We start from the raw sequence: 26,447 nt of genomic DNA, 5'->3' as shown, positions 1-26,447 counted from the left end.
TGGACATTAGGGGGAGGGGCTTGTCATGTCAGGGGGTGGAGCTACTCAGTGTGGCCCCTGTCCTCGCTTCTGTGTGAGCTAGCTACTTTAATTAATGCCTCAATAGGGCTATAGAAACAGAGATTCTCTTTAGTTGTAAGTTTAGAAGTTACTGTTAGCAAATATTAATGAGTCATGGATTAGTGGTCTAAAAAATAAAGCTTGTGTAATTTGTTGCTTGTTTAATCTTGTGGCAATTATTGACTATAGAATCATAAGTGTTGGAAGGGGCCATTTAGGCCATCAAATTCAACCTCCTGTTCAGGGCACGAAACCGGTTTAAAGCATCCTTGACAGGTGTAGTTCCCAGTTTCTACTTGAATACCACCAGCAAGGGAGAGCCCACCATTTCCTAGGCAGTTGTTTCCAGTTACATTGCCAGTTACTTTACAGTGGTCTCTACCTCTTCTATAAGGGTAAAATTTCTACCTGAGTAAAATTTCTACCTTGTTGGGTATGTGAAAGCTCTCTAGCCTGAAAGACATGAGGTTGACTTACGTTATTCTCCTGATAACAACTCTTGTGTTGTAAGTATGGTTGAGAAATAATGATCTGCCGAAGGCCAGCAAATAAATGCCAAGGGTCAACATGGATTTGAACCTGGGTTTTTCACATCCGAATACCAAATCTAACCACCACTGCAGAAAGGTTTTCAAGCAGAGAAACCATTTGCACCTTTAGCCATTAGAGGCAACTTAGTTTTTTCCCCTCAAGCCAAGATGCAGCTACCAACACAGTTGTATTTTCATTTTTTTGGTGAGAGTGATGGGACTAATCATTAAAATCACAACTTTCGTAGGATATACTTAATATCATTCAAGCCTATAGCTTAGTTCAGGTGTTAATGTCTATAAAAAGAGTTATTTTATGGAGCACTGTAAGAGTACTACAAAGTGTTTCTTTATTTTAGGGACCTCTGTTGCTTTGTAAATTGGAAGAGAACTATATGGTAAAGGCCCAGTTTGCCTATATTTCTTAAGTGCATGGTGTATAAAGTCTAGGTGCACTTACAAATGCCCAAAAGATACAGTACCTAAAATATGCAGAAGGGCTCGTAATCAGGAGACACTACTGAAGTCGCCAAGATACCATAAATGACTTCAGTGATTAAATCTTTCTTTTTCTTTTTTCACAACTATTTCTTTTTATTTTCCAATAATAATAATAATGATGATGATGATGATGATGATGATGATGATGATCAGGCAGGATTACAACCACCACAAGAGACACAACTAATGATGCTGCATAACAGTATTTGAGAACTCAGAAACCAAATCAAGCAGGCTTGCAAAGCCAGTATTTGTAACACAATACATTTTATCTGGAATCTAAGCTATGATTTTAAGGGATTGTTCCTTAATGTTTGCACTAACAGAGATTTTTGGTCTTGTTTGTCCCACCAGAGCTCTGCCATGGAATTTTCCAAGTTCTTGCATCAAGGCTGAGTGTGGTTTCTATTCTGGAGAAGGACCATTGTGGCTTAAAGCAACAGCTTGTGTAACTCAGAAATAAGACTCCTTTCTGGCACAAGCTTTGAACAAAGTAGCATTTCAAAACGCATTAAACCCCCTAGTCAGCTTTTTAAAGTTGGATATGAATCCATAAAGTTTATATTTGACGGTACTGAAACCCATGAACAAGAATATCTCCTAATTTATTTATTTATTTATTTTCACTGTAGCATAGCGTTAAGCTGACGTTGAACATCATCCATGTTGACCTGGTAACAGCATCAAATTTGCCAGGGCACGCACACACATTAGCCACTTCTCCTTTGCATTATCAGTTAGTTTATACTTTAACTAAAATTAACTCTTAGATTAAGTTTGGGTTGTTTAACCAATGAATAATCCATAGTATCCAGGCTTGCATGTCACGCAACAACCTACAATCAGGTTAACTGGAGGTTGATTATACAAAGTGGAAGTGGACGTGATTTAATTAACCCATGATTTCCTTCCGTTACATGTGAACAGGGCCAATATCAATAAACCTATGCATTCTTCCAGAGCAGGGCAGGGACCAAAGTGTAAATACATTTGATCTCTACCAAAATATGAAGGATGGATAAATGAGGTAAGAGAAGAAACTCCAGAAGTTCATTTGCCTTTCCAATGATCCCAAATTTTCCTGGTTAAAGTGTGAAAATATTGTACTTTACGGTTGTGGATCAATCTTTAGCAAGTAGAACTGTTATCACTTTGCATGAATAATGAAATCCTGCATATTTCACCTGGATCCATCCTGGAACTCTAATCAGAATAATTATGTGGCCTAACTGAATGACTCAGTAATACAATGATAAATCTGGACCTGCAAGTGCACTTTCCTTAATCAGGATTCCCTGTGAGTTCTAAAAAAACCTTTTAAAATTGTTGATTAGCCTATCAAGTGAATTTATCCAATGTATTTTCTCAATCACCTGCTTTCCTAGAATTTCTATGAGCAACACTGGAAATAAGTATAACTACTTAGGGAATCATTTTGATTATTGTATCCTGACCATTAAGGAGAGTTTATGATTACTCCAAATGAACCAACTGTTTGAAGTTTAGACAGTGAGACTACAATCCTATGCATGCTTAACTGGGAATAAAACCCACTGAACTCATTTAGACTTACTTCTGAATAAATATGAATAGTATTATACTGTAAAGAGACTAATTATTTCTCTTTCAGATCCTGTAGCTAAGTTGTGAGTTGAACCCGAATAAACTTTTGCTGGTCATGCACGTCTGTAAAAGAAAAGTTATTTTAAGCTCTTATTAAGTTTCTGGTATTACATTTTGTGTTACTAATTCTGATGAGTCGTGATGTCATTTCAAGTTGTTTTGATGCAATGGCTTGACCACTTAATATTTGCTTTTCATGGCTGGGTTGTTCTGTCCAATAAGAAGGACTTCTGCTTTAAAAACAACACCTTTCTGCCTGGCAGGTGTACAGCAAATGACAATACTTCTGAAATAAACCCAGTCATCCAAAGGTCACTTCTGTCTTGCTTCCTTCAGGGGAGCTGCTGTTTTACCAGTGACTGATGACCCAGTTGCAAGAAATTCCCCTCAGAGAAAAGCTCCATTCAGCATAAATACTGTATGCAGTGGGAATGTCAGTGGTAAAAGAAAACCTTGTACCAGTCGGCTATCCTGTTTCGACAGCATAGCCATTCAAGAGAGAGCAAAGCTAGACACAGATGAGGGAGACTAAAAAGGGCTGTTCAAGTGTCAAGTTACTTCCTGACACATTATCATACTGAGGCAACGACAGGAGTCTGAGAGCACAACCCCTGACCCCTGAAGTTCAAGATCAGTCCTTAAGCGCAAGAGCTGCCAATTTCTATCATTTGTTTTTTCAAATCTTGTGCAGGGATAAGAAAAGCCTGCTACTAATCTCTAGTATGACTTCAATGATGGTTTTAAGCCTACCTATCACACACACTCAGAGACATGGTGTGAGGTAAATATAGACTTAGCAGGTGTCTAAATATACCCATCCTCTGGACTTGAGTCCACCCTGGTTCATTCATATACTAAATAGGCCAAATTTTGCAGTGCCACTACAGTAATACCTAAGGACAATACTAGCAGTTGCTATGAAAACAAAGCTTTATTTACATAATGAAAATCTCTGCATATCCCATTCCTACCTATATAAAATTGTCCTGTCAGAAATCATATATAAACAGTTGTGTACATTCTGCACTTCAAACGAAGTTAAAATTCTGTACCAATTTAACAGATCCTCTGACCTGTATAAGTGATTTACCATCTCTTTGTTTTGCTTTGTTTATTGGACTATTGCTTATTGTTAGTCATCAGGAGGTTAACAGTTATACAGGATATTCACAGAGTTTGATTGCTGATCCCACAACAAGTCAAGAAACATTGCACACAGTTTTCAAGCAGGACAACTCCAGGCACTCTTGAATGAAACGGATTATCTAGATCCATTTCAATCGGGTTTCAGGCCTGGTTTTGGAACGGAAACTGCCTTGGTCGCCCTGTGGGATGATCTCTGTTGGGAGAGAGACAAGGGGAGTGCGACCCTGTTGGTTCTCCTGGACCTCTCAGCGGCCTTTGCTACCATCGACCATGGTATCCTTCTGGATAGGTTGTCTGAGCTGGGAGTTGGAGGTACTGCGTTGCAGTGGTTCCGCTCCTACTTGGATGGCCGATTCCAGAAGGTGGTGCTGGGGGATTATTGCTCTGTGCTGTGGCTTCTAAGCCATGGGGTTCCACAGGGCTCTATTTTATCCCCTATGCTGTTTAACATATACATGAAGCCGCTGGGGGAGGTTATCCTGAGATGTGGACTCAGGTGTCATCAATATGCGGATGATACCCAGCTCTACCTTTCCTTTTCATCAAACCCAGGTGAGGCAGTGACTGTTCTGAACCAGTGCCTGGGCACGGTATTGGACTGGATGAGGGCTAACAAACTGAGACTCAATCTACACAAGACAAAGGTACTGTTAGCGGGTGGTTCATCTGTCTGGCGAGGTGATGTTTGCCCTGTCCTGGACGGGTTTGCACTCTCCATAAAGGATCGGGTCCGTAGTTTGGGGGTGCTCTTCGATCCAGAACTGTCACTTGAGGCACAGGTGAACTCAGTGGCAAAGAGCACCTTTTATCAGCTTAGGTTGATATACCAACTATACCCTTACCTGGACAGAGATAGCCTAGCTACAGTTATCCATGCTCTGATAACCTCTCGCTTGGATTACTGCAATGCGTTATACGTGGGGCTGCCTTTGAAAACGGTCTGGAAGCTTCAGCTGGTACAAAACAGGGCAGCCCGTTTACTAACAGGGACTGGCTGGCGAGATCACATTACGCCAGTCCTTTTCCAGCTTCATTGGCTGCCAGTCCAGGTCCGGGGCCGATTCAAAGTGCTGGTATTGACATTGACGCCTCCTCCCATATGTACCTGCCCGGACCTTAAGATCATCTACAAGAGCACTTCTCCGTGAGCCCCTGCCAAAGGAAGTGAGGCAGGTGGCTACTAGAAGGGCTTTCTCCGCTGTGGCACCCTGGTTGTGGAATGAGCTCCCCAGAGAGGTCCGCCTGGCGCCTACACTGTACTGCTTTCGTCGCCAGCTGAAGACCTTTTTATTCTCTCAATATTTTAACACTTAATTTTAACTTAAATTTAAATTTTACTGTTCTAACTCTGTATTTTAATCTTATATCAATTTTGCTGTGTGGTTTTATCCTGGTTGTGCTTTTTATACTGTATTTTGTAATTGTGCTTTTAACCTGTTGGTTGTTTTATTGTGGTTTTAATTTTTGTGAACCGCCCAGAGAGCTTCGGCTATTGGGCGGTATAAAAATGTATTAAATAAATAAATAAGTCTACACTTGCAGCTAGGGACCCAATGAATAGCCTGAGAAGAACCCATATTAAAAATTTTTGATGTAATGGTTTTGACCTAAGAAGCTCTACATACTGTAGCTTGGGACCTTGGTATCTGATAGAAAGCCTCCTCCCATCTGAAAGTCCTGACCATGGCGTGGATGCAGTAATGGATTGGATGAGGGTTAACAAGCTGAGGCTCTCAATGCAGACAAGACAGAGGTACTGTTAAGTGAGTAGAAAAGATAATCTAGGAACAGAGGTACAGCCTGTCCTGGGTGGGTCGCATCCTCTGGACGATCAGTTTCATAGCTTGGGGGTACTTCTGGACTCAGATTTGTTCCTGGAGGGTAAGGCTGCTGCTGTGGCCAGGAGCACTTATCTCCTTTATCATCTCCCATTTAGACTATTGCAACATGCTCTACACAGGGCTGTCCTTGAAGAATGCTTGGAAACTGCAGCTAGTGCAAATGGCAACAGCCAGAATGTTTTCTGGTGCGTGCTTTGTTGACCATATCACACCACATTGTACCAACTACAATGGATGCCAACCTGTTTCCAGATACAATTCATGGTGCTGGTGCTTACCTATATAGCCCTAAAATGGCTTGTTTAGGACTTTGTATGTTCATGTTGCTTTTAATGCTTTTAAATTGCTTTACATTTTCATTGTAAGTTGCTTTGTGGGTCCTATTTGGACTGAAAAGCGACTCATAAATGTATACAAAACATAAATAAAGTAACAATATATATGTGCCTAGGCTAGGGCTTCCTAGGGGTGGTAGACAGGGATTGGTAGACAGGGTCAGCCAACTCATTGCTCAGGTAGGCTGCTACAGATGCCTTCAAGGTACAGAGTTCAGTCTGCCAAGGTTGTAGTGGAGAGAGAGATCTGATGGCACAGGAGGAGGGAGGGTACCAGACCCTGACTGCTGGGAGTCAAGATGTGAGAACTTCCCTGGTGCATCACAGACAAGGCAGTGAAAATGGCTAAATGAACCCTACGTCGAACACTTCATTGGGGCTACTGCCAATTTTCTAATAGGTTTATGCATGCACAACTCTGGGAACTGAATCGCATATGCACATAGCACCTACTTCTGTGCAAGGCTCTTCATCCAAGTAGGGATGTGCATGTTGAAGCCTGATTCCAGGGATGCATGGTAATGGTTGGATTAGAAAGTGTCTATAAAATAATAAAATTAAAATAAACAAACAAACTCTCCTTGATATCTTAAAAACCATAATGGTATTATACGCAAAACGGTATTATGTGAGAAGAAAATATGGGGTGGGTGGGGGTGGGGAACGAATCACATTAGGAGGAAAAGTTACTTCTTTAGAAGGCACCTCAAAGTGGCCTCAAGGATATTTCTAGTCATTTATACTGACACACCACAATACTAACATCACTCTTTTCTTTTCAATCTCCCCTCAACCCTCATCTCTTTCTGCCATTACTGTATTGCCCTATGATCCACTTCTTTAATCCCTTTAGAAAAAGAAACAGCATGGGTGTTTAGAAGTGTATGTATCTTTAACATCACATTTGACTTCCCACCCCCATGCTTCATTAATCTCTACTACCAAAATTATAACAGAATTGTTGCTTGTCAAAGGCTCTTTCTCAAAGCTGCATTGTCCCTAGCAACAGAGACATCATGTATTTACACTTACCCAATTATCTGGGTTTATGCCATCTTTACTGATGAATTAATGTGAGTGAGGTTTTACATGGACAGCGAGCTTCCAGGATCTGAATGGTAAATAACCAGCTAGACAAATAAATACAACGGCTTATAACTGATATCATTTATTCTTTTCCAAAGCTCTGTGTGTCTTGAGACAACTACGTGACCATTTGCTGAAGGCATATTGTTTTTAAAAATGTGAGAGAACAGAATCAAAGAAACAAGACAATTACATGCTTTAAAATGATCATATTTGTGAACAGGCTCTTGGTTCATTAAAAAGGGGCTTCCTGGACTATCATATTATGCAAATAAGTGTCCAGTCAGCCAAAAACAAAAGGCTGATAACCATTACCCAGAGGACCTTCTCTTCTCCTGCTTCCAGACTGTGGAACGGCCTGCTGGGAGAGATTCACCAACTTAACAGTTTTTCTGAATTTAAGTGAGCCAGGCAGTCTGATCTCTTCTGGCAGGCCTACCCAGTCAAATTTGAAGATGTCTGGCTGTTATTTTAATAATGTATTAGCTTTATATGTTTTTAATCAGTTTTATGTATTTTATAGTATTTTTGTATTTAATGTTGTTCCCCGCCTCAATCCAGAGAGAGAGGTGGTTAATAAATTATTTATTATTATTATTATTATTATAATTATTATATTATTATTATTATTTGCAAGGTGCTGCACTTCCATCTAAAAAAGATGACTCTCTCACTATTTTCTAACTCTTGTGAGAGTTATGAGGATAAAATAATGGAAAGAGATATAAAGAAATCCAAGTAGTTTTCATTTGCTTCTTTGCTCCTTCACTGAGGTTTCTATTATTTATTATTTTGGAGAGACCAACCATTGTTTAAATAGTTTTTGGTGACATGCATGCTTCCTGGTATCTTCCCTCCTTTAAAATGTTTTGGTTGATTCCAGAGCCAAGTAAGTAGACTAAAATATTTTATTCTACTAGTAAGAATTGCACATTCTACTAGCACATTGTTTTAAGCTGCCTGGGAAAAGCTACCAAGGAATAACATGTTGTCTATTTAAGGGGCAATTTCCTCAATGGTTATTCCATTAACTTCATGGGGAATGCATTAAGCTGAACTTTCCCTTTACATAGTACACTTTTGTGGCTGCGCTAAACATTTATGTTCAAATCTGGATTATTATTATTATACAAACGCACTTCCCCCAGGCCAGCCTGGAAAAACAACAACGTGGAAATTCTAATTGGTGGACTTCTGGCAATATGATCTTTCACAGCACTGACAGCTGTAGCAGAGGTGACATGACAATATGTTCAGGGTGGGTGAGACAACATGCTACCTCTTCCAGTCCAAAACATGCTGCCCAACCTCCCTCTCCAGAAAGTTACTTTTTTTTTTAAATCAAGTCCTTGCCTCATGGACATCTTCTTGTCCTCTGTAGAGGCTTGGAATCCTCCTAACTTCCAAGATGAATACTGAGCATGTGCTGAGTCTGCACATGTTCACAGCGTTCTCCTATTCACTGTTCTTGCCCTCTGTTGTGTCCTGCTATCCTCCAAGTTTCTTTGGTAAATACGGAGCACCTGCAAGTTTTGCACCTGCTCAGAACATTCCTACAGATACAATTTAGCCAGTGGAGGGGAGAGGGGGAGAAGGGAAGCAAGGTATGGCAGGCAGGAGTGGGGAAGAGAGAAACGCCCTGCCTGCCTAATATGGGCATTAGTAGTTCTTCTGCACCTGAGCAGGAGCAAACTTTTCTTTTTGGAAAATGGGTGTCCTATAGGACACTTAGCCAATAGGAGTCTGTTAGTTTTATTTTTTTAAATGCACATGCTCAAACCTCTTCTTTCTGTCATATTGAGACAGAAGGCAGACAAGAACAGGGAAAGAACACTGAGCCCTTGGCCTCTATTCCTTCCTTTGAAGAGCAGCAATAGCAGGAGCAAGAAAGAAAGGAAGTGATTGACTCTGTGTGCGTGTATCTAAAAAAGGGCAAGCCTTTTTTAGACACAGATACAAAAGGGGGCAGGGCTCCTGCAGCTTTAACTGTTGTGATGAAGAGGGAACTTCACTAGGTGCTGCATGCATACAAAGGACACCTGCTGAAATCCCTTTTCTATACAACTGTCAAAGATACAGGAGCCTTGTCCTCCTTTCCATATGGTCACCCTAGTGGAGCTGGAACATGGCTGCAGAGAGTCAGGCCTTAGCTAGACCTAAGGTCTAGCTAGACCTAAGGTTTATCCCGGGATTGTCCTGGGGTCGTCCCTGCCTGTTCCCAGGATCCCCTGTGTGTCATTTAGATGCGCAGGGATGACTCCGGGATGATCCCTGGATAAACCTTAGGTCTAGCTAAAGCCTCAGTCTCTCTCTTTTTCTCTCCTTCCAGCTATTTGGTGCCAAGCCCAAGTCCCTTTGCATCCCAAAAGGAGATTTCCATCCATCTATCTAGTGATTGCAGGGATACTCACGAGAAAGGGTGAATTTTGGATGCTATCAGAAGTTACTGCCCTTCCTTACTCCAGAGTAATCCAGTCCTTCTTACTTCTGAGCAGACACGAACATGATTGATTTTGTACTGTACTGCTTTTCACTGCTACTTCTGAATAAAAATGCAAAGAGGTAGTACTGGCAATGTTCTGTGGGTATGGAAAAGGGTGGTTTTTGGATGCTCTCTGATGTTCAGTTTCTCCTTTCTATGGTATGAGTTTCTGGCTGCTGGGGATTTAAAAGACTGTGATGTTGTATGGATTTATTTCCACCCAACCCACATATCTTACTTTAAAAGCATGATGTTAAATTTAATGTACGTCAGGCCATAGCTAGACCTAAGGTTTATCCCAGGATCATCCCGGGTTCGTCCCTGCCTGAGCGCTGGATGCCCTGTGTGGCACTTAAATGAACAGGTTTGACCCCAGGACAATCCTGGGATAAACCTTATGTCTAGCTATGGCCTCAGTTTCCATTTTTATAATGGGTTACTGCTGGGTTCAAAAGAATGCTTTTCTGTGTTACTGTGTACAGTGACCCCCTTGGTTCTGCCTGTGGTGATCCTACCTCAGCCCCACCAGTCTCAGTGGGCACCAGTTCCTATTGGTTGTGGAGAAAATCTCAAGCCATGATTGCACTTTGCAAACCTCTGATACTTCTCTCAACACCTATAACCACAGAAAGCCACCAGGGGACTCCTCAGGTAGCTTCCAATGCAATCCTGCTCCAACACTGGAAGACAAAGCAAACCGAGCCCCTGAACTGAACAGATCGGACTCATATAATCAAAATTCAATGGTGAAAATGGGCTGTGGAAAGTAGGAAAAATTCAAATATTTAAGGGGTCAGGGGAAAGATTAAGTGGACAATTCAGTGTGAGAGGTGGGATACCAGAAGTCAACAGAGGACAAAGGGGGCTTGTGCTCAAAACGGAGAATATTGTAGAAACTCGGTGGCACTACAGCAGGAGCTGTAGATGTCATTCAGTGAGGAATCTTCACATTTATTGCATTTGGGAGGCTGTATTAGAAAAACGTTCCTTCTTATTTGTAAGCACTCCATCAATCCCTCATCTTCTTTTTTAATGGCCACAGGGTGATGTTCTTAATCATTCCTTTATTTGGTTTTCTATGCTCGTGTTCCAATACACTGAACATGCCTTTAGTCCTACCATGAAACTAGTGGGGTAAACGGAATAAGATGTTGAAAGGCAGAGCAGGCAACTCCTAGTCATTGGTGGGAGGAAATATCGCCTACATAAACTAGCAGTGAAAGTCATTCTAGTAGCAATGTTCTTTCCTGTCCAGCTCACCATGCTGTGGTCTACAAAATCGTTTAAGACCATCTATTAACCTAGGGATGTTAGTATTAACACAAGAAAATTTGGAAGCGCTTGTTTTGGGGGGGTGGAAATTCTTTTTGCTTTTTTTAAAAAACAAACCAACAGACGAATATTTTTTTTAAAAAAGTGCTATGTATTTTAATGGGCACCTTTTTATTTGGGTTTGAAGTGAACATCAGACTCTTTAAAAGGAAACAAATATGTCTGGGAAGATATATGTTAAATGTTTGGCATTATCTTTCAATTTCTTAATTTATATGTTTTTCAAAAAATGCTTTTCACTCTCTATTATTATTATTATTATTATTATTATTATTTATTTATATAGCACCATCAATGTACATGGTGCTGTACAAATAACACAGTAAATAGCAAGACCCTGCCGCATAGGCTTACAATCTAATAAGTTGTAGTAAACAATAAAGAGGGAAGGAGAATGCAAACAGGCACAGGGAAGTGTAAACAGGCACCGGGTAGGGAGAAGCTAACAGTATAGAGTCAGAACAAACTCAATATTTGAAGGCTATAGGAACTACTTAGATCTCCACAGCTAAAAGCACATACAATGCTTCCTTATCAATGATAGTTGCCTGATAGTTTGATAGTTTGCCTCTCTTCAAAATTATCAAACTTTGTTGAAGTTAATTAAAGCAAATGAATGTTTATAATAATGTTGCTCTGTATCTAATGCATCTTAGATAACCCAAAGCGGTGGCTTTTTATTGGAGGACTGTTTGCTAAAAACGACATGTCAGCATCTTAGAACTAGATGCATGTAAGACATTTATGTTCCTATGTTACAGGAACAAAAATAAGGGGGAAAGGTATGTGCATAGCTGGCCAGAGATTTTTGAATCCAGCTGAAAATGTACATGGGAGGCGCCTGGGAATAAATCTGACTCAAGACTACTGAAATATATTCAGTATGGGCTTGCCCCAGTGACAATTCAGAGGCAGAGAGGACCTTACAATTCCTCACTAGATATTAAGTTGTATACTTTCATTATGCAAGACAGGATCCATGCTATACCAAAAAGAATCAACATCTAATCACCTCTGCAGCTTTCAGTTTAAGTAGACAAGATTTTTAAGTCTTGGAAAAGGTGTCCATACAGCTAACCCTATTTCAGAATTCTTCCTATGACAGTTCCACAAGATCATAGAATAGTAGAGCTGAAAAGAGCCTATAAGGCCATCGAGTCCAACCTCCTGATCAAAGCAGAAATCCACCTTAAAGTATACCTGAAAGGTGACAGTCCAGCTGCCTCTTGAATGTCTCTAGTATGGGAGAGCCCACTACCTCCCTAGGTAATTGGTTCTATTGTCATACTGCTCTAACAGTCAGGCAGTTTTTCCTGATGTTCAGCTGGAATCTGGCATCTTGTAACTTGAGCCTGTAACTTGAGCTCCATCTGGACAGCCCAAGAGATAAAATGCTGACTTAACTTCATCTTTCACCTATCTCCCAGTCAGTGCCAGAAAAGTGACTGCATGGTGTATTCACTTCTGGTGTTTTGATGTTCCTCAATGGTACTTCAAATGGTAAACATCAGGGCAACTTTCCATTATGTTGTATTTTAATAGATAACTTATTTTTTATTGGATTGTGGCATTTGCCCTCCGGTGAGCCATTGGATTTTCTTTTGATCTTTCCACAACTTGAGCCTAGAATAGGATGAGGAATATCAGTTGACCCATTTGTCATTATTTTGTCTCAGTTCATATACTTGAAAGAGCTTAATGAGGCTTTTCCTTAGTTTGGAAGGCTCACTGTGACAAAATTAGAGAGATATCTTGCAAAATACACACAGAAATGGATTCAAGAAAATGCTTGATTTAAATATTAGCTTCTACATTTCTAGTTGGGAGAAAGCTTAATAATATAAGCTGTCAAAAGACACAGAAAAGTAGCAGGGTGATTGGAGTACAAGTCTCCACGCAAAGAATTGTGTATGGTTGGCATTATTTTACATTATTATATTCAAGCACAGGCTCATCTATGACTGGAGGGATGCACATGGAAATCCATTATATCATAAGAACTGGCCTAAAGTGGACAGCATTTTTGTTTTGTTTTGATCACAATGCTGGTTTCAAGCCTGTTGTTAAGAGCGGAGCAACAGCTGGCGCAGAAGTACTAGTAATGCATTGGAAGAAAGGTCCAAGGCCAATGTAATCTTAACAACACTAGTGTTTATTTTGTTTGTAGAAAGCTTTTCTTCTAAGGCATTAAAAGCCTCGAAGAAAAACTTTTTCCTCTGACAGCTTCGGCTCCTACACACAGCATTTTCTCTGGCTCTAATGCCATTTCTATCCGGAACCCCCACCCCCAGCCCTGCCCTATTTCGGACGGTAGAAATAGGGAACTGTCTTATGATCCTTGCAAAGCACCATGTACACTGATGCCTATAAAAATTGGTTCGGCTGAACAGCTTTCTGTAGAAAGGCAAGCTATTCATTATGATATAAATACATGCATAAACGCAGATGTATAAAACAAAAGAAATGGTGAATACATTGTTTTTATAATGTGCTTGGAATCTTCACCTCACTCTGCTCTGGACAAACAAAAGCATTTCACATTTTATCTAAAAACACTGTGCAAATCTTCCACAGCTTTAGCCTTGAATTTGGCACAACCCCATCGCATCTGAAATATTCTCTATCAGGGCTTATCCTTTGCATATTTATTCCCATGACTATTATCTCCCCCTGCTTCCCACCTCCAACTTTTCCTTTCTGCTTCTCTGTATTTTCCTTTCCCAGAGATCTTCACTGGGCAATTTGTTTTGCTTCTTACATTTCCTGAGTTGTTTGTGCTGTGCCAGCTCTGTCCCCCTCTCTCCTCTGCTTTCCATAGCTTCATGATTGGTTCTGCCAGTGTTTTTGTGTGTGTGCATAGCTAATAAAAGAGAAATTTACAAGAATCCAAGAGTACTGGCAGTGTGGCACTTCAGAGAGCAGGACTCTAATAAATCTCCTTTTACTCTCTTGCATGCATCAGCACAGCCTGCACTAGACACAGCAGGGGGAAAGCAAGAGGAAAGCAAGCAGAGGAAGCTCTGCCATGGTAATTTGTTATTGTGAGCGACTTCAGTAACTTCGACCATTCCTTTAAAAAGATGATGTCAAAGCATTCCCTGGCCTCACCTACAAACTCATCCCTGCAATAAAAATTAATTACAAAAGAAGCAGCAGAGAATAGCTTTAATGAGAACACATATCCTTCCACACCTTCCTCCCAAAGTGCTTTTAATTTGTTCAGGCGAAACAAATGTGTGGTGAGATGCTTCCATTTCACAAGAAGGGATGAGAGAATTCCATGGGCATTCTTTGCCTTCCCAAGAGGTATTACCAGCATGAAGGACACCCTTCATCATGGACTGAACCAATGACTATTAACCTACAACAGACAGCAGATCACCCTTTTGCTCGCACTTTAAAAGAAAAATCAGTCACTTAAACACTGGGGAAATGAAATAGAGGCAGAATGTTTGCATTTTTATATTTAATATTTGTGACTGTTTTAAACAGCCACGGGCGGGGATCTTTTCCAACTTTCTGTTGAGCTCCCCAAAGCTTCCTGTTCCCTTCCCATTTCCACGCTAAGGGAACAGGCTGCGGCTCCTCTCATCCCCCTCACTAGACAGCGAAATCCAGAACTCCATGGATAACCATCATAACAAAAAATGAATACACAGGTAATGATCGCAAGACAAGCTATGCCTGGGCACTGCAAAATTTAAGTGACCTTCAGGAAAATCGGATTAGACCAACCGAGCTAAAGAGTTACTGGCACAACTGTTAAATTCATCTTGGAAGAGCAGCAGAGGATTTTGCTAAACCAGTAATTCTACTCACCCTTTCAAGATCCTGCCTGAGATGTGTGAAGAGCTTCAAGCGTCGATACAGAACGTCCTGCTCTTGCTGAGCCAAGTTGTCCACCTCATCTGTTTTGGGTATCATCAGGGGCTTGTTGTAATTGGCTTTCCTTTTCATCTTCCAGTACTGATAGACGAAATCAACCAGCCACTCAGTCAAGTCAAGGTTCTCAGCCACCTCGGAGGGCTTCACCAGATCATAGAAGTCTTCCTCCAATTGCTGGAGCTTCTGCTTCCTCAGTGTTACCTTTTCCAAGTCTAGCTTGCCTTGATCTGCATCCGCCCGGGCTTCATCTGGGGGCTTAGTGGCTCCGCTGCTGTGCTCAAGACAGAATGACTTGAACTTCACTTCATCGTTCTCTGCTAAAAGTGTCCGCATGTCCAGATTGTGTTCAAAGGCGCATGTTACATGGAATGCCGTGATGCAGGAAGACATGGAACACTACAGGGAGCAGGAAAAACAAAACAAAGCAAAGGCTGAGTTTGGAACCCCATGGAGCCACAGCGCATAAAACACTGTCAAGTACGAGCACTTTTACAAGAGGATCGTAACTCAATTTTCTGACACAATTAAAAGCCAGTGGCAGAATTACTGGTGTGGGAGGGAAGGAACGGAAAGTATTATACATCCTTATTGCCTTCTGTTTCCTCAAGATCTACCCCCTCAAGACTTTTCGGGCACTGAGAAAGAACTTGCTTATATACATTGCTGTTCTTGCTACTTTTACAACATGTAAACCAGGGATGGGGAACTTCCAGCCCATGGGCCTCACCTGGCCCGCGGAGGTTCCCCAGCTGGCCAGAATGACCTGCTTGGATTCCTCCAGAGGGCCAGGCTTAGGATCCTACTATTCTCTCTGATTTGTGAACGGGGATTCCCCTATGTAAGAGAATCCCCGTTATTTCTGATATGTGAATCTGGGGACCTCTCTGACACTGGCAGGAGCCACTCTTCCTAGCACTAGAAGAGTCTTCCTTCAAACGTTTCTCGCCACCCCCAAGGGAAATGGCGACAGACATGCAAAAGAGGCGTCCCACCCAGCACTGGCCAAGTCTGTTTGTGTGCTGCTATCTATCTCCAAGCAGCACATGAAGCCAGGGGCTTGGTTGATGCTTGGAGGAGTCACTCTTTGTGAGTCTCTCACCATTCCAATGGGGACAGCAAGAGGTGCTTGACTTGGCTGGCCCACTTACATCATCCAACCCACAGAGGGTATCATTTGGCCAGCAGAAGGCCTGCTAAGGAGGGGCAATTCAGCCCCCCACCTTAAAAGAAATTCCTTACTCCTGGTGCAGATTATTCATGTTAAGAGTTATCTATTTGATTTTGCTGAGAAGAAATTAAATTATTCAGCTCATGTCCTGCCAAATTCACCCAATGGTCTTTTGTACAATCAGACAAGTGTTCCCAATTGTTTGATATATTTCTTGTAATACACCCACTAACCAAAAGAGTATTGAAAGCCCTATCCAGAAAGAGGTAGCTATATGTGGGTTCAGTTGGCTTGGTGTGGAATAGATATGCTGTTGTTTGCTCCATCTGGAGAGGGAGAGTGCACTGACTACACATTAACAAGAAAGTGCAGAGAATGCAAATAGTATGTAGTATGTCTCAAAGCTAAGGCGCGTAAGAAGTACATCACTATCCTGTAAAAAAAAAAACAAAAACAATTTAACCAATAATGATGGAGGAAATTTATTTTGACTTTTCATCTCGTTTCTCAGTTTTTCAGATCTCACACCAGACTGTGGCTTCCCAGTGGAAAACACAGGAGAAAAATCTTCATTACTCAGACATTACAAGAGACAAGCATTTTTTACATGAAAAGTAAGCTCCTGGTATAAGAAGTAAAGAGTTAAGGCCTTTGAGTAAAGCATGGCATCAAAAGAGATTGGCAGTATATGAAAAGAGCATGATTTGGAGAGGTTCTGATAAATGAGGTTTTTTTATTATTATTTTGCTCTTCAGTGACTGTTAGTAGCAAGGAAATGGACTTTAAAGAGCATCTTTGCCCCCTCCACTGAATTAGTCTGGTTGAGATTTTGCCTTTGCCTGTGAAACAGAGCAATACAAGTACTATTGACTTTCAAGGGTATGTTTGCTTTTCTGAAACCCTTATATTCTCATGTAGGGTGGAGGCGGGGGGGGGGGCGGGGGGGGAGAGAACTCCTATGGCATTGTTATATCCTATTCTTTTCAATCTTTAAACTACTTTGGCTAATTTGAGTTTTGCTCTGCAGATTGGGTCGTAAGTTTATGAATAAAGCTGTACTCTCAGGGGCTTCCAGTACTCCTGGAAGCAATGCATTTGTATCTTCCCTTTGATATACTAGTCTCTAATAAGCATCGTTAAAAAGAAAATAATAAAGTAGACCCCAGCTTCTGATCAGTCAGTATCATTAAAAAAACACTTACTAAAGCTCATTGCAGTGGTTAAATGGCTGTCAACAGTTATTTTAAAGGGGAAAAAATTAAACAATTTTATTAAAGCCCTCCCTGGTTAATTTGTTCTGTCAGGCCCTCCTCCCCCAGGCAGCAAAAACTAAAGCACCATTTCCCACTCAAGATAACACATTTCCCAGCTAGCTGTATGTAACTCTGCTGTCTCCTCATGGATTTCCCCACTATTCATTAACTGCTTTTAATGGCTCCGAGTGTCAGGTAATTATTTAAGCCATAACCCATAAGAAATCGGTCTATTCCAGCTGCTAATGACCAGTTAAACTGCAATAAGAAGCTATTCTGAAGGGCTTATTGCTGTAGGCACCACACTGAGCCGTTTACATAACATGGATCTTGTGGTTAAGAAGTACAGTAGCCCCAGCTTGAACGACCACATTAACACAAGGGGAGCTTTCCTGAAGGATATTGAGAAGTGATTCGGGATATTGCACATTCTCAATTGAGTGTGAGAACACTTGGTGATTCAGGGAAAAGGAAACACACACACACACACACGTATCTTCAATTTTAAATGACCACTATGTGTGGCTTTATCTTTGTCTACTGGTCCCCAAGATTTCTCTTCTGCTGAGATCTGAAAAACACCTGGTAAGGAGTACTGCTCACCTGAGACATCCCCCTTTTCTCTAAAAAACCCCCCAGACCTGCAGCCCTGCTTTATATGTGATATGGGCAGACAAGAGTTTACATGAAATCCATGCCTGCCCATCTCACCTGCTGCTGTCATGTCTAGTTTGGCCCTATTATGACAGGGTCTCGAGGAGGGCAGAGGGACCGCAATAGCACTGTGTGGTGGTTGAAAATCTTGAGCCAGCCTCCCTGTGGTTGAGCTACTAACAGGAACAGCACCTGCTCAAGGAGGTGATCTGGCAGCCCCTAACCAAATATTTAAAACCACGTTCAGTGCCAAGTGGCAGGAAAAAAGGAGGAATCTACAGTGCGGGAAGCTCTGATGCAGACATGGTTTAAAGATCGGAGTACTGAAGATCCAATATTTTTTTTTAACTGAACTTCCATTATTTTCGCTGCCCAGATTTATAAAGCAGAGCCGGTCTGTTATAATGTGGCTTTTCTGTGGGCATGCCTGATGTGAATACCTGGGGGTGGAAGGTGGAGAATGCCTGGGAAAAGATGCAATACATCTTACTGCATTTTGAGGTTACAGGCTTTTGCCGACAGTAAACAGCTTTGATTGAGTTTTCTTGTCCAGCAGCCAAAGCTGTAATTTTACTGCACACATAGCTAGATAGCTACTGATGGAGCCAATTGTGTTTATATTGGAGTAACATCTGGGGGTACTTTAAATGAGTGATTGGAAATATCCTTTGTGCTGTTATGCACATAACTAGCTACAGTATTGAGATAAAAGAAACTCTCTGGCTCTAGCACAGTAAGCAAGCTACTGAAATAAATGAAATCTGCCCCTCACCCCACCCACCCCCTGGCATCTTCCTATTTGCGTCACAAACAGTATTAATATCATTATCGAATTGTTTATGGCTTTTGCTAGAACAACAGCCTACACAGTGCCCTTTTACGCAGGAAAGATTATCCATGCTACCTTAGAGATAAAACAAATAGAATGCCACCCATCCTGGGTTTCTTCTGACAGATGGCAAGTAGCAGTTGTCAGGGTCTCTGCCCAAAATGCAAATAGGAAATAATTAGCAAGCTGAGCTGATGGGTCAACAACGAAGAGTACCTGTTCAGCAGCAGCTACCAAAGAATGTTGCATAAAGTGATAATGAAGACATTAATGATGCATAGTTTCCCCCCTCCCAGTGAGTTGAATGCAACCATAAAGCAAGGCGTGGAAGAATATATTTGAAAGGTGAAGGGAGCCTGGGACATCACAACAGGAAAAAGATTAACCCACGGATCTAATTATCCTGGGTTAAAACATGCTTAGCTGGATGCTCTAGTCCAGGAGTTGAGCAACTGGATGATAACAACACGCAGGTATGTTTACTCTAGCACATAGTTTAGGATAACAAACCCCTGAGATATTAGACTTTTCCATTCGCAGGAGTATTTGAAGTTCCAACAACTGCTTATGGCCATTCTTAAGAGTTATTTATTTATTGGAGGGCAGAGACACAATCGAGGCTTTTGCAAAATTCTTTTTGAATGCTATGAGAATAAGGTCTCTCCAGAATTGATTCTGCTGCATATTTCTCAAATTTGTATGTAACTTCACCCTACTCTTTTGTATGTGTAAATTTTGGTCGGTGACCATAATAAAGTTGTTGATGATGATTTATTTATTTACTAACTACATTCCTATACTACCCAATAGCTGGAGTTCTCTGGGAAATTCATAAAATTTAGAGGTAAAACCAGAAAATAAAAGAACAATAAAACATCTAACATCTAAAACAAATTAAAACAGTCCCAGAATAAAAACCAAAGTAAAATTACCAGCAGAGGATAAGGATCAGTGCAAGGATCTAAAAAGCCTATATTCCATTTACACTAACACCTTTTTAAAAATGAGGGAGTAAAAGGAAAGGATAATAAAAAGATTTTCACCAGGTGCCAGGCAAGTGCCAGGCAAGCCTCTCTGGGGAGGGCAGTTCACAATGGCAGTTCACCACCAAAAAGCCCTCTCTGTTATAGCCCTCTGCCTCAACTCAGAGTTTGTGAGATTAATCTAAGAATAATATTAGAATAATTCCTAGATGCTAGAAGGGTAATTCTTAGATGTTACCGTCTTTTGATGTCCTTGATCTTTGGGGGATGAACGGTTTAGAAATATTTTTTTTAAGAACTAGTCGGGTGATTTTCTGTAATCCTGTCAGCACCTGGAGGTAAGAAGACCTCACCACTTTTAATAGTAGTACTCCTGCCACCGGATAAATATTGGGTACCAAGGAATTGTTGTATGCAAATTAACCAATTATGCTATCAAAATCACAACTACTTATGCAAGAACAAATGATGTAATACTATGCATGATTTTTAGCTAGTAGAAATGTATTTCCTAAGAAAAACCATGGAAGGAAAGATCTCTTACAGTACAATCCTATGCCTGTCTGCTCATAATAAGCTCCACTACATTCATGTAAGTACGTACAGGTTTGCAGCTGCAATCCTGTTTCTCTTGAAAGAAGGAACTGTTCAGTGCTGAACACTTACAGGTTTTTCTCTCTCTTGGAGAACCAATAGCAGTGAAAACACTAGCCAACATATTGTGGTTTGTCCCCTGTGGGCTTTTCTACACTAGACATTTATCATGCACTTGTCATTCCCTTCTGACAGTTGTTTACAGATTCTTCTTCTTCTTCTTCTTCTTCTTCTTCTTCTTCTTCTTCTTCTTCTTCTTCTTCTTCTTTATTTATTTATATAGCACCATCAGTGTACATGGTGCTGTACAATGTACAGCAAAGGGTCAGACAATGTCGTGACCCTCCAGTTTTGCTTCTGTATCTAAAGAGCACTTTCAGTAAGTTTTTTTAAGAGCAGGGAAAGTGCAGTATTTAATTGCAAAACCAAATGAAAATGCTGTTTTAACTTGTGCATTTGTGCTATTCGGCTATACTTCATTGCCACCTAGAGGTTATGTAGTGGAAAAGCAGGAAAGGAAACACTCTTCATGTAGTGCTTTTAACTGAACACTTTTTTTTCTGGACCCTGCTGCATCCTAGTTTGCTCTCTAAGAGTTTTACAAGCTCACTGCAAACAAATGACCCAAATACAGTATATTATGAAACATTATGTGAACTGGAGAGGCCTCAATACACTTACATTTGCCCAATTCATTTGTTGCTATTTATAGATGCTGGAAATTCCATTAAGCTCTCTCTAGCTTTTCTGCCAATATGTCCAGATTTCTCTCTACAACGTAAGAACTCCAATGCCAGACAAGGGCCTATCTAGCCTAGCATTCTGTCTCCAACAGCATCCAATCAGATGCTGCCACAAGGCCTGGAGTCTTATTACTGTCTTATCATTGCACCGATTGGGTGGAACAGCAATGATAGAGAACACAAATTACAGCTAGTATGTTGACTTGTATGTTGGTTAGTGACAGGTAGAGCCATAAAGACTAGAATCTTGCTCTAAAAGCAAAACAAAAAAACATAAGTGAAAGAATAATGTCAAGAATAAAATCTGCAAGATTAATTTTATTTCTTTTCTGATAGGGCTCATAGATGAGAAGCTTGTTAAAGCTGTGGTGCAATTTATCTTGATTTCAGCAAAGCATCGGACATAGTTTCCCATGATACTTTGGCTAGCAAATGGTTAACTGCAGGCTGGTTGATAATACTATGCAATGGATTCACAGCTGATTGGGAAGCTGTACTCAAAAGATTGCTCATCAAAGTGGATAGAGGATTTGAGTGGGGTGCCACAGGAATAAAAGTAATATTAATAGAATGGAAACATGATCTGAAAGAACTCAATAGAGGCAATGAGTGGTGGTACCATAGCATTCTGTCCTGGGCCTCTCAGTTTTTAACCTTTTTCTTTTTAAATCAGTGATTTAGATAAAGAGGTAGAGGGAGTCTAACATCTTAAAAGCTGGGAATAAAATTCAAAATGACCTTTACAGAATGGGAAACTAGCCTGAGGCAAATAAAATAAAATTCAATTGAGACAAATGCAAAGTTCTGCATTTAGTGCCCCACCCCCCATACACAGGTATTTTGTAATTGTACATGAGAACAGGATCTTGTAGATGATCACAAGCTGCACATGAGTCAGCAATATGATATAGCTGCAAGAAAAGGCTAATGAGATTTTTGGCTACATTGAAAGAAATGATTGCATGAGAAGTAATCGTTCCACTTTATTCCACACTAATCAGACCTCATATGGAGTACTGTGTCTAGTTCTGGGAGCTGAATTTTTAGGATGTAAACAAATTTGAATGGGTTCAGAGGTGGGCAAAAAAAGATGGTCAGGAGTATGGAAAATAAGCCCTATGAGGAAAGGCTGAAGAACTATGTGCATTTAGCTTGGAGAAGAGAAGACTGAGGGAGGACAAGATAGCACTCTTCAATACTTGAAGAGGCCAAATACCTGTTCAGCAGAGAACAGGCAGGGCTACATCTCATGGGCTTATATTACCAAAGGGCAAATTTCAGTTGAATATTAGGGGAAATGTCTGAAGGGTAAGAACAGTTCAACTGCTGGAACCCATTACCTCAGGTGTATGGGTATGTTAAATTCTCCCTCAGTGAAGGTCTTTAAGCAGAGGATTGACAGACATCTGATGGAGACGCTCTAGCTCTAAATTTCCTACACTGAGCATCGATGGCTTATAAGGCTCCTGCTCCAACCCTATGATTTTTAATCCAAGTACTTCTTATTCTGAAAAGAACAGGATTCCACAGCAGCTATTAGATTATGTATATTCTACAACCTGCAGCATGATTATAGCTATACAAATTACCTGAAACCCCCTAGTATTGGAATAATCGAATTTAGGCTAATGACCAGTGGTGTCTCATCAGCTTTATACCCTTTTTCAAAGCTCCATGCTAGTTGCTGAAGCCCTTATTCAGCCACGTCAGCTTGATTTTGACAATTGCAGTGATTTCATTCTACTTCGGAAACTTTACCGACATTTTGGTCAAATGCAGGCTGGGATCTCTTTTTCTGGCATAGAACATTTGTGCATTTCTTTAAGTAAAATTCAGTACCTCTCCTCAGTGCATATTGAAGTACCACTAACCAGGCTACGACGTCATCTGGCCATGCTGCTCTTTCCGCAGTTAAACCCATTCTACTCCGTATCACTAAGAATTTGGGCACGACTGCTTTCACTGAGCTTCATGCATCTTGATCCCTCTTGCCAGGAAGGTGTCAGTAAAAAAAGATGTATTCTTTCTCAAAGCTGATTCATGAAGCTATTGAGGAGACCGGTATGCTAAAATTCACCGGCACAAGCAAACCCAGATGAAAATGCCATATCACCACAAATAGTGGGATTTGCAATCCTAATGTGACAGGGAGGGCAGGACTGAGATACCATTTATTTCTGAGTTTCACTTTGATGCTTAGTCACTGCTTAAATGTTTTAAACAAATGAATCATCTACATAATTCCTTCTTCTTCTTTTTTTAATAAAAATGTTCAAGCTCTTATGAGCCCAGCGCTGACAAAAGCCTGACTGTCAGTCTTACGAAGACTTAGAAAATGTGGGACGCCAGCAAAGGAGACAATAAAACCCTGTTTTCCATTTCAGGTGACCTTTCATGCAAATCCATTCAGTTCGGAGCATTTCAAAACTAACACGCGAGCCAGAGCTAAGAGGATGAAGTCTAGGAGAAAACTGAATTCTTTTTTTCCCCCTGCTGCCAAGTGTAGCTGACTCGTTTCCCTGCCCTTCCGTTCTTTGAAAGCAATTGCCATTATGACAGAGTATCTCCATCTGGCAGGGTGAATAAGCAGATCCACTCAGAGCCATCGCAAATGGAGTTGAATCAATGATGGGAAGATTTAAAAGAAATGTGTGTGAGCTTTCATTTCAGGCTGAAAAGGACTGCTTTAAAATTTCTCCCTCGGAATGCCCGAAACACTGTGGAAGCTTGGCGTTTTCGGTACACTTGACTTTTTTTCCACCAGATTAACTGTCTCTTGACACTTACACAGCATCACCATACATATAATCTTGCACAGATCCTCCCACTGGACCAAAGGTCAGCACTTCGGTTATCTTCCTTGTGATCCAAGCACACTTAGGATAGATTTGATAATGGGGAAGAACATTTTGCTGTATCTGATGGGAAGTCAGTATACCTGGGCACTAAAAGTGAAAAAGATTCTCACTCTGTTGCTCCTACAAACTCCTGTTGGAAGGGAGAGAATTCACCGCTCTCACTCCTCTATGAAGAAACTGTGTGAGAAAAGGGTGCATGGTTTCTTTCCTTTCCCTTTCTACCAAAATCAGCATATGAAAGAGAAATCACACCTTCTTTTCTCCGCCAAGTTCCCCATGGAGGAAAGGAGGGATGGTTTCATATCCGTGGCCATGACTTAGGCAACAAGCACAGCAGCATTCACCAGATGAGAGAAGGTGGTCACCACTAGCTACTGAGTGGGTGAGTGGATTTATTGATCTCTCACCATAATCTGTGCAAATTAATGGAATATGTCTATAATTTGTTCTGCTTGTCACGGGGAAGAGCTTCACCTCCTGACCATGGAAATCCCATTCAGCTGTGCCCCAGATCCTCATTTTCATCAGGCACTGCCCTCTTACTTCCAAACCTATCCTCATAGTCTTAAGGATTAGAAACTTGGTATGGTTGTTTTTCAAATGCAATATGGTCTTCCCAGAATGCTAAGCCCAGTACCAAAGACTATATGTCTATGGCACAATTGCAAAATTCCACGGAGTCCTGTTGAAGGGTGGGTTTGGAGTTGCATCCAAAGGTCTGATAACTAAGGATCTCATGGGGTTTGTTTTTCTGCCAGAGAGACAATTTCTAGTGGTGCTGAGACTTGCCAATAAATCCCTCTTAGTGAAGAGAGCCACATGCAGTGATGTAACAGATGGAATAAAGATGAAGTAACAACTGTTCTATCACTAAGCAAACAACAATTAAATAATCACTGCAGAACAGGGGACAGCTCTAGATGATGTCGCCTTCTAAGTTTTATGATGTCAACAAAGCCAAGCATAGGGACATTAATGAGTTAAGCAAAGGAAATAGCACTGATAGGTTTTTCTTCTTCTGGTTGTTTATATATATTACTTGCCAGTGACTCTCAATATACATTTCGATTATGCAAAATTGCAGGGCCATACCCTTATCTTTCTGATATTGGTGGTGCACAAAGCACAATGATCTAGTTCTGGGGTTTTCCGCAAGGTAATTGCTTACCTGAATACACGTCCCCGTGCATTCCTTGCAAAGACTGCATGACAAAGCCCATCTGCTTGCTGGGATATGTGAAATCTTTGTAATGGGTTCCATTTTTTCAGGGCATCCAATGCTAACCTGAGCACAACACAGAGCACACAAATGATTGGATAGCATGCATTTTCTTAAAGGATAATGAAATAACCCTGTCTCTTGAAGTGACTGTCATAAAATATAGATTTGTTATCCACACACACACACACACACACCCTCTCTCTCCCTCTCTCTCTCTCTCTCACACACACACACACTTATAAAACTATCTCCATCCTCCAAAGTGGTTTCCACACACAAAATATTACATTAGGGAAGAATAAAAATGCTGATCTTTCTCGGGCTCAGTTCTGGACATTTAAAAATCTTCTCCATGGGATGCACCTTGACTATTGCATTCATATAGGCAATACAACATGTGATCCAGAACTCAACTGTGGAAACTCCCACTAGGAAACTGCAGGAAGGCCTGATTTGCATATTATATTGTCAGTGTGAATATTCCTGGGCACAGTCATGACACATGCTATGGAGAAGATATTGAATGTCTGAATTGTCTTTTAATGATCAGATCGTTCTCAACAACAGTAAGCTTTGAAATTTCATGCCTCTACATTCAACCTAAACCCTGATACGATTCTAGACAGTATCTGGCACACTCAAAACCAAATTTATCATATCCAGATTCTATCCCTAAGTAATTTAGTATCTTACTTCAGGTATCCATAAGGCACAGCTAACGTGGACCCATTTTGTCCCACTCCGGGTGGGTTTCAGAGCTCCCCCTCTCTTCGGGCACAGTAAACACTTTGGCTGGACTCCCAGGGCACAGGTTCGGCAAAGCCAGTTTCCAATGGGAACTTTCAGGATTCCATAGCATGCCTAGGTACACACAAGGGCAAAGATGTAAGTTCCATGAAGTCCTAGTGAATGGACACAGCTTCACATGGGTTGGAATAACCCTTAGTTTGAAGCATCTAAGCTTTCAAGCAAACCTACATGGCTGTCAGAGTTGGATACATTATGCCCATGCTGCCAGAGTGAAGGCATGCCCCCTGGCAACAGTAGGCATGGCTCCTGTCACGGTGAACCCCTATAGTCTTCTAAGGGAGGGGTCCTACTAATCTCCCATGGCTTCAGATTGCATCGACTGCAAAGGTATGCACAAATTAGGGAGGTCTGGCCCTCGTGGCTGAAGATGTGACTACCGGCTTCAAACACATGGACACATTAAAATTAATTAATATGTTGTTGTTTTTAAAAAACTGAGATGCACATCCCTAAAGTTCTCTTAGTAAGTATGCCAAATTTCAGATGTCCATGCACAGTCTTGGCACTATGGT

The 26,447-nt window shown here is 41.0% G+C and overlaps 1 protein-coding gene across 3 annotated transcripts in view; it reads right to left on the bottom strand.

The window, feature by feature from the left end:
• JADE2 (jade family PHD finger 2) overlaps nucleotides 1-26,447 on the bottom strand; it is a 186,643-nt gene that overhangs the window by 27,821 nt on the left and 132,375 nt on the right. For all 3 annotated transcript variants that reach the window (XM_063120744.1, XM_063120745.1, XM_063120746.1), the window contains 3 exons: nucleotides 25,819-25,986; nucleotides 25,072-25,188; nucleotides 14,756-15,217 (listed from right to left, as the gene is read on the bottom strand). In XM_063120744.1, coding sequence (XP_062976814.1) covers nucleotides 14,756-15,217; nucleotides 25,072-25,188; nucleotides 25,819-25,986 — 747 coding nt within the window. The remainder of the gene's footprint in view (nucleotides 1-14,755; nucleotides 15,218-25,071; nucleotides 25,189-25,818; nucleotides 25,987-26,447) is intronic.

The sequence above is a fragment of the Elgaria multicarinata genome, chromosome 3 (genome assembly GCF_023053635.1).
Source record: "Elgaria multicarinata webbii isolate HBS135686 ecotype San Diego chromosome 3, rElgMul1.1.pri, whole genome shotgun sequence".
Taxonomy (NCBI): Eukaryota; Metazoa; Chordata; class Lepidosauria; order Squamata; family Anguidae; genus Elgaria; species Elgaria multicarinata.
Note: the sequence above shows the minus strand (reverse complement) of the source record. Positions and strands in the feature narration are given on the sequence as shown.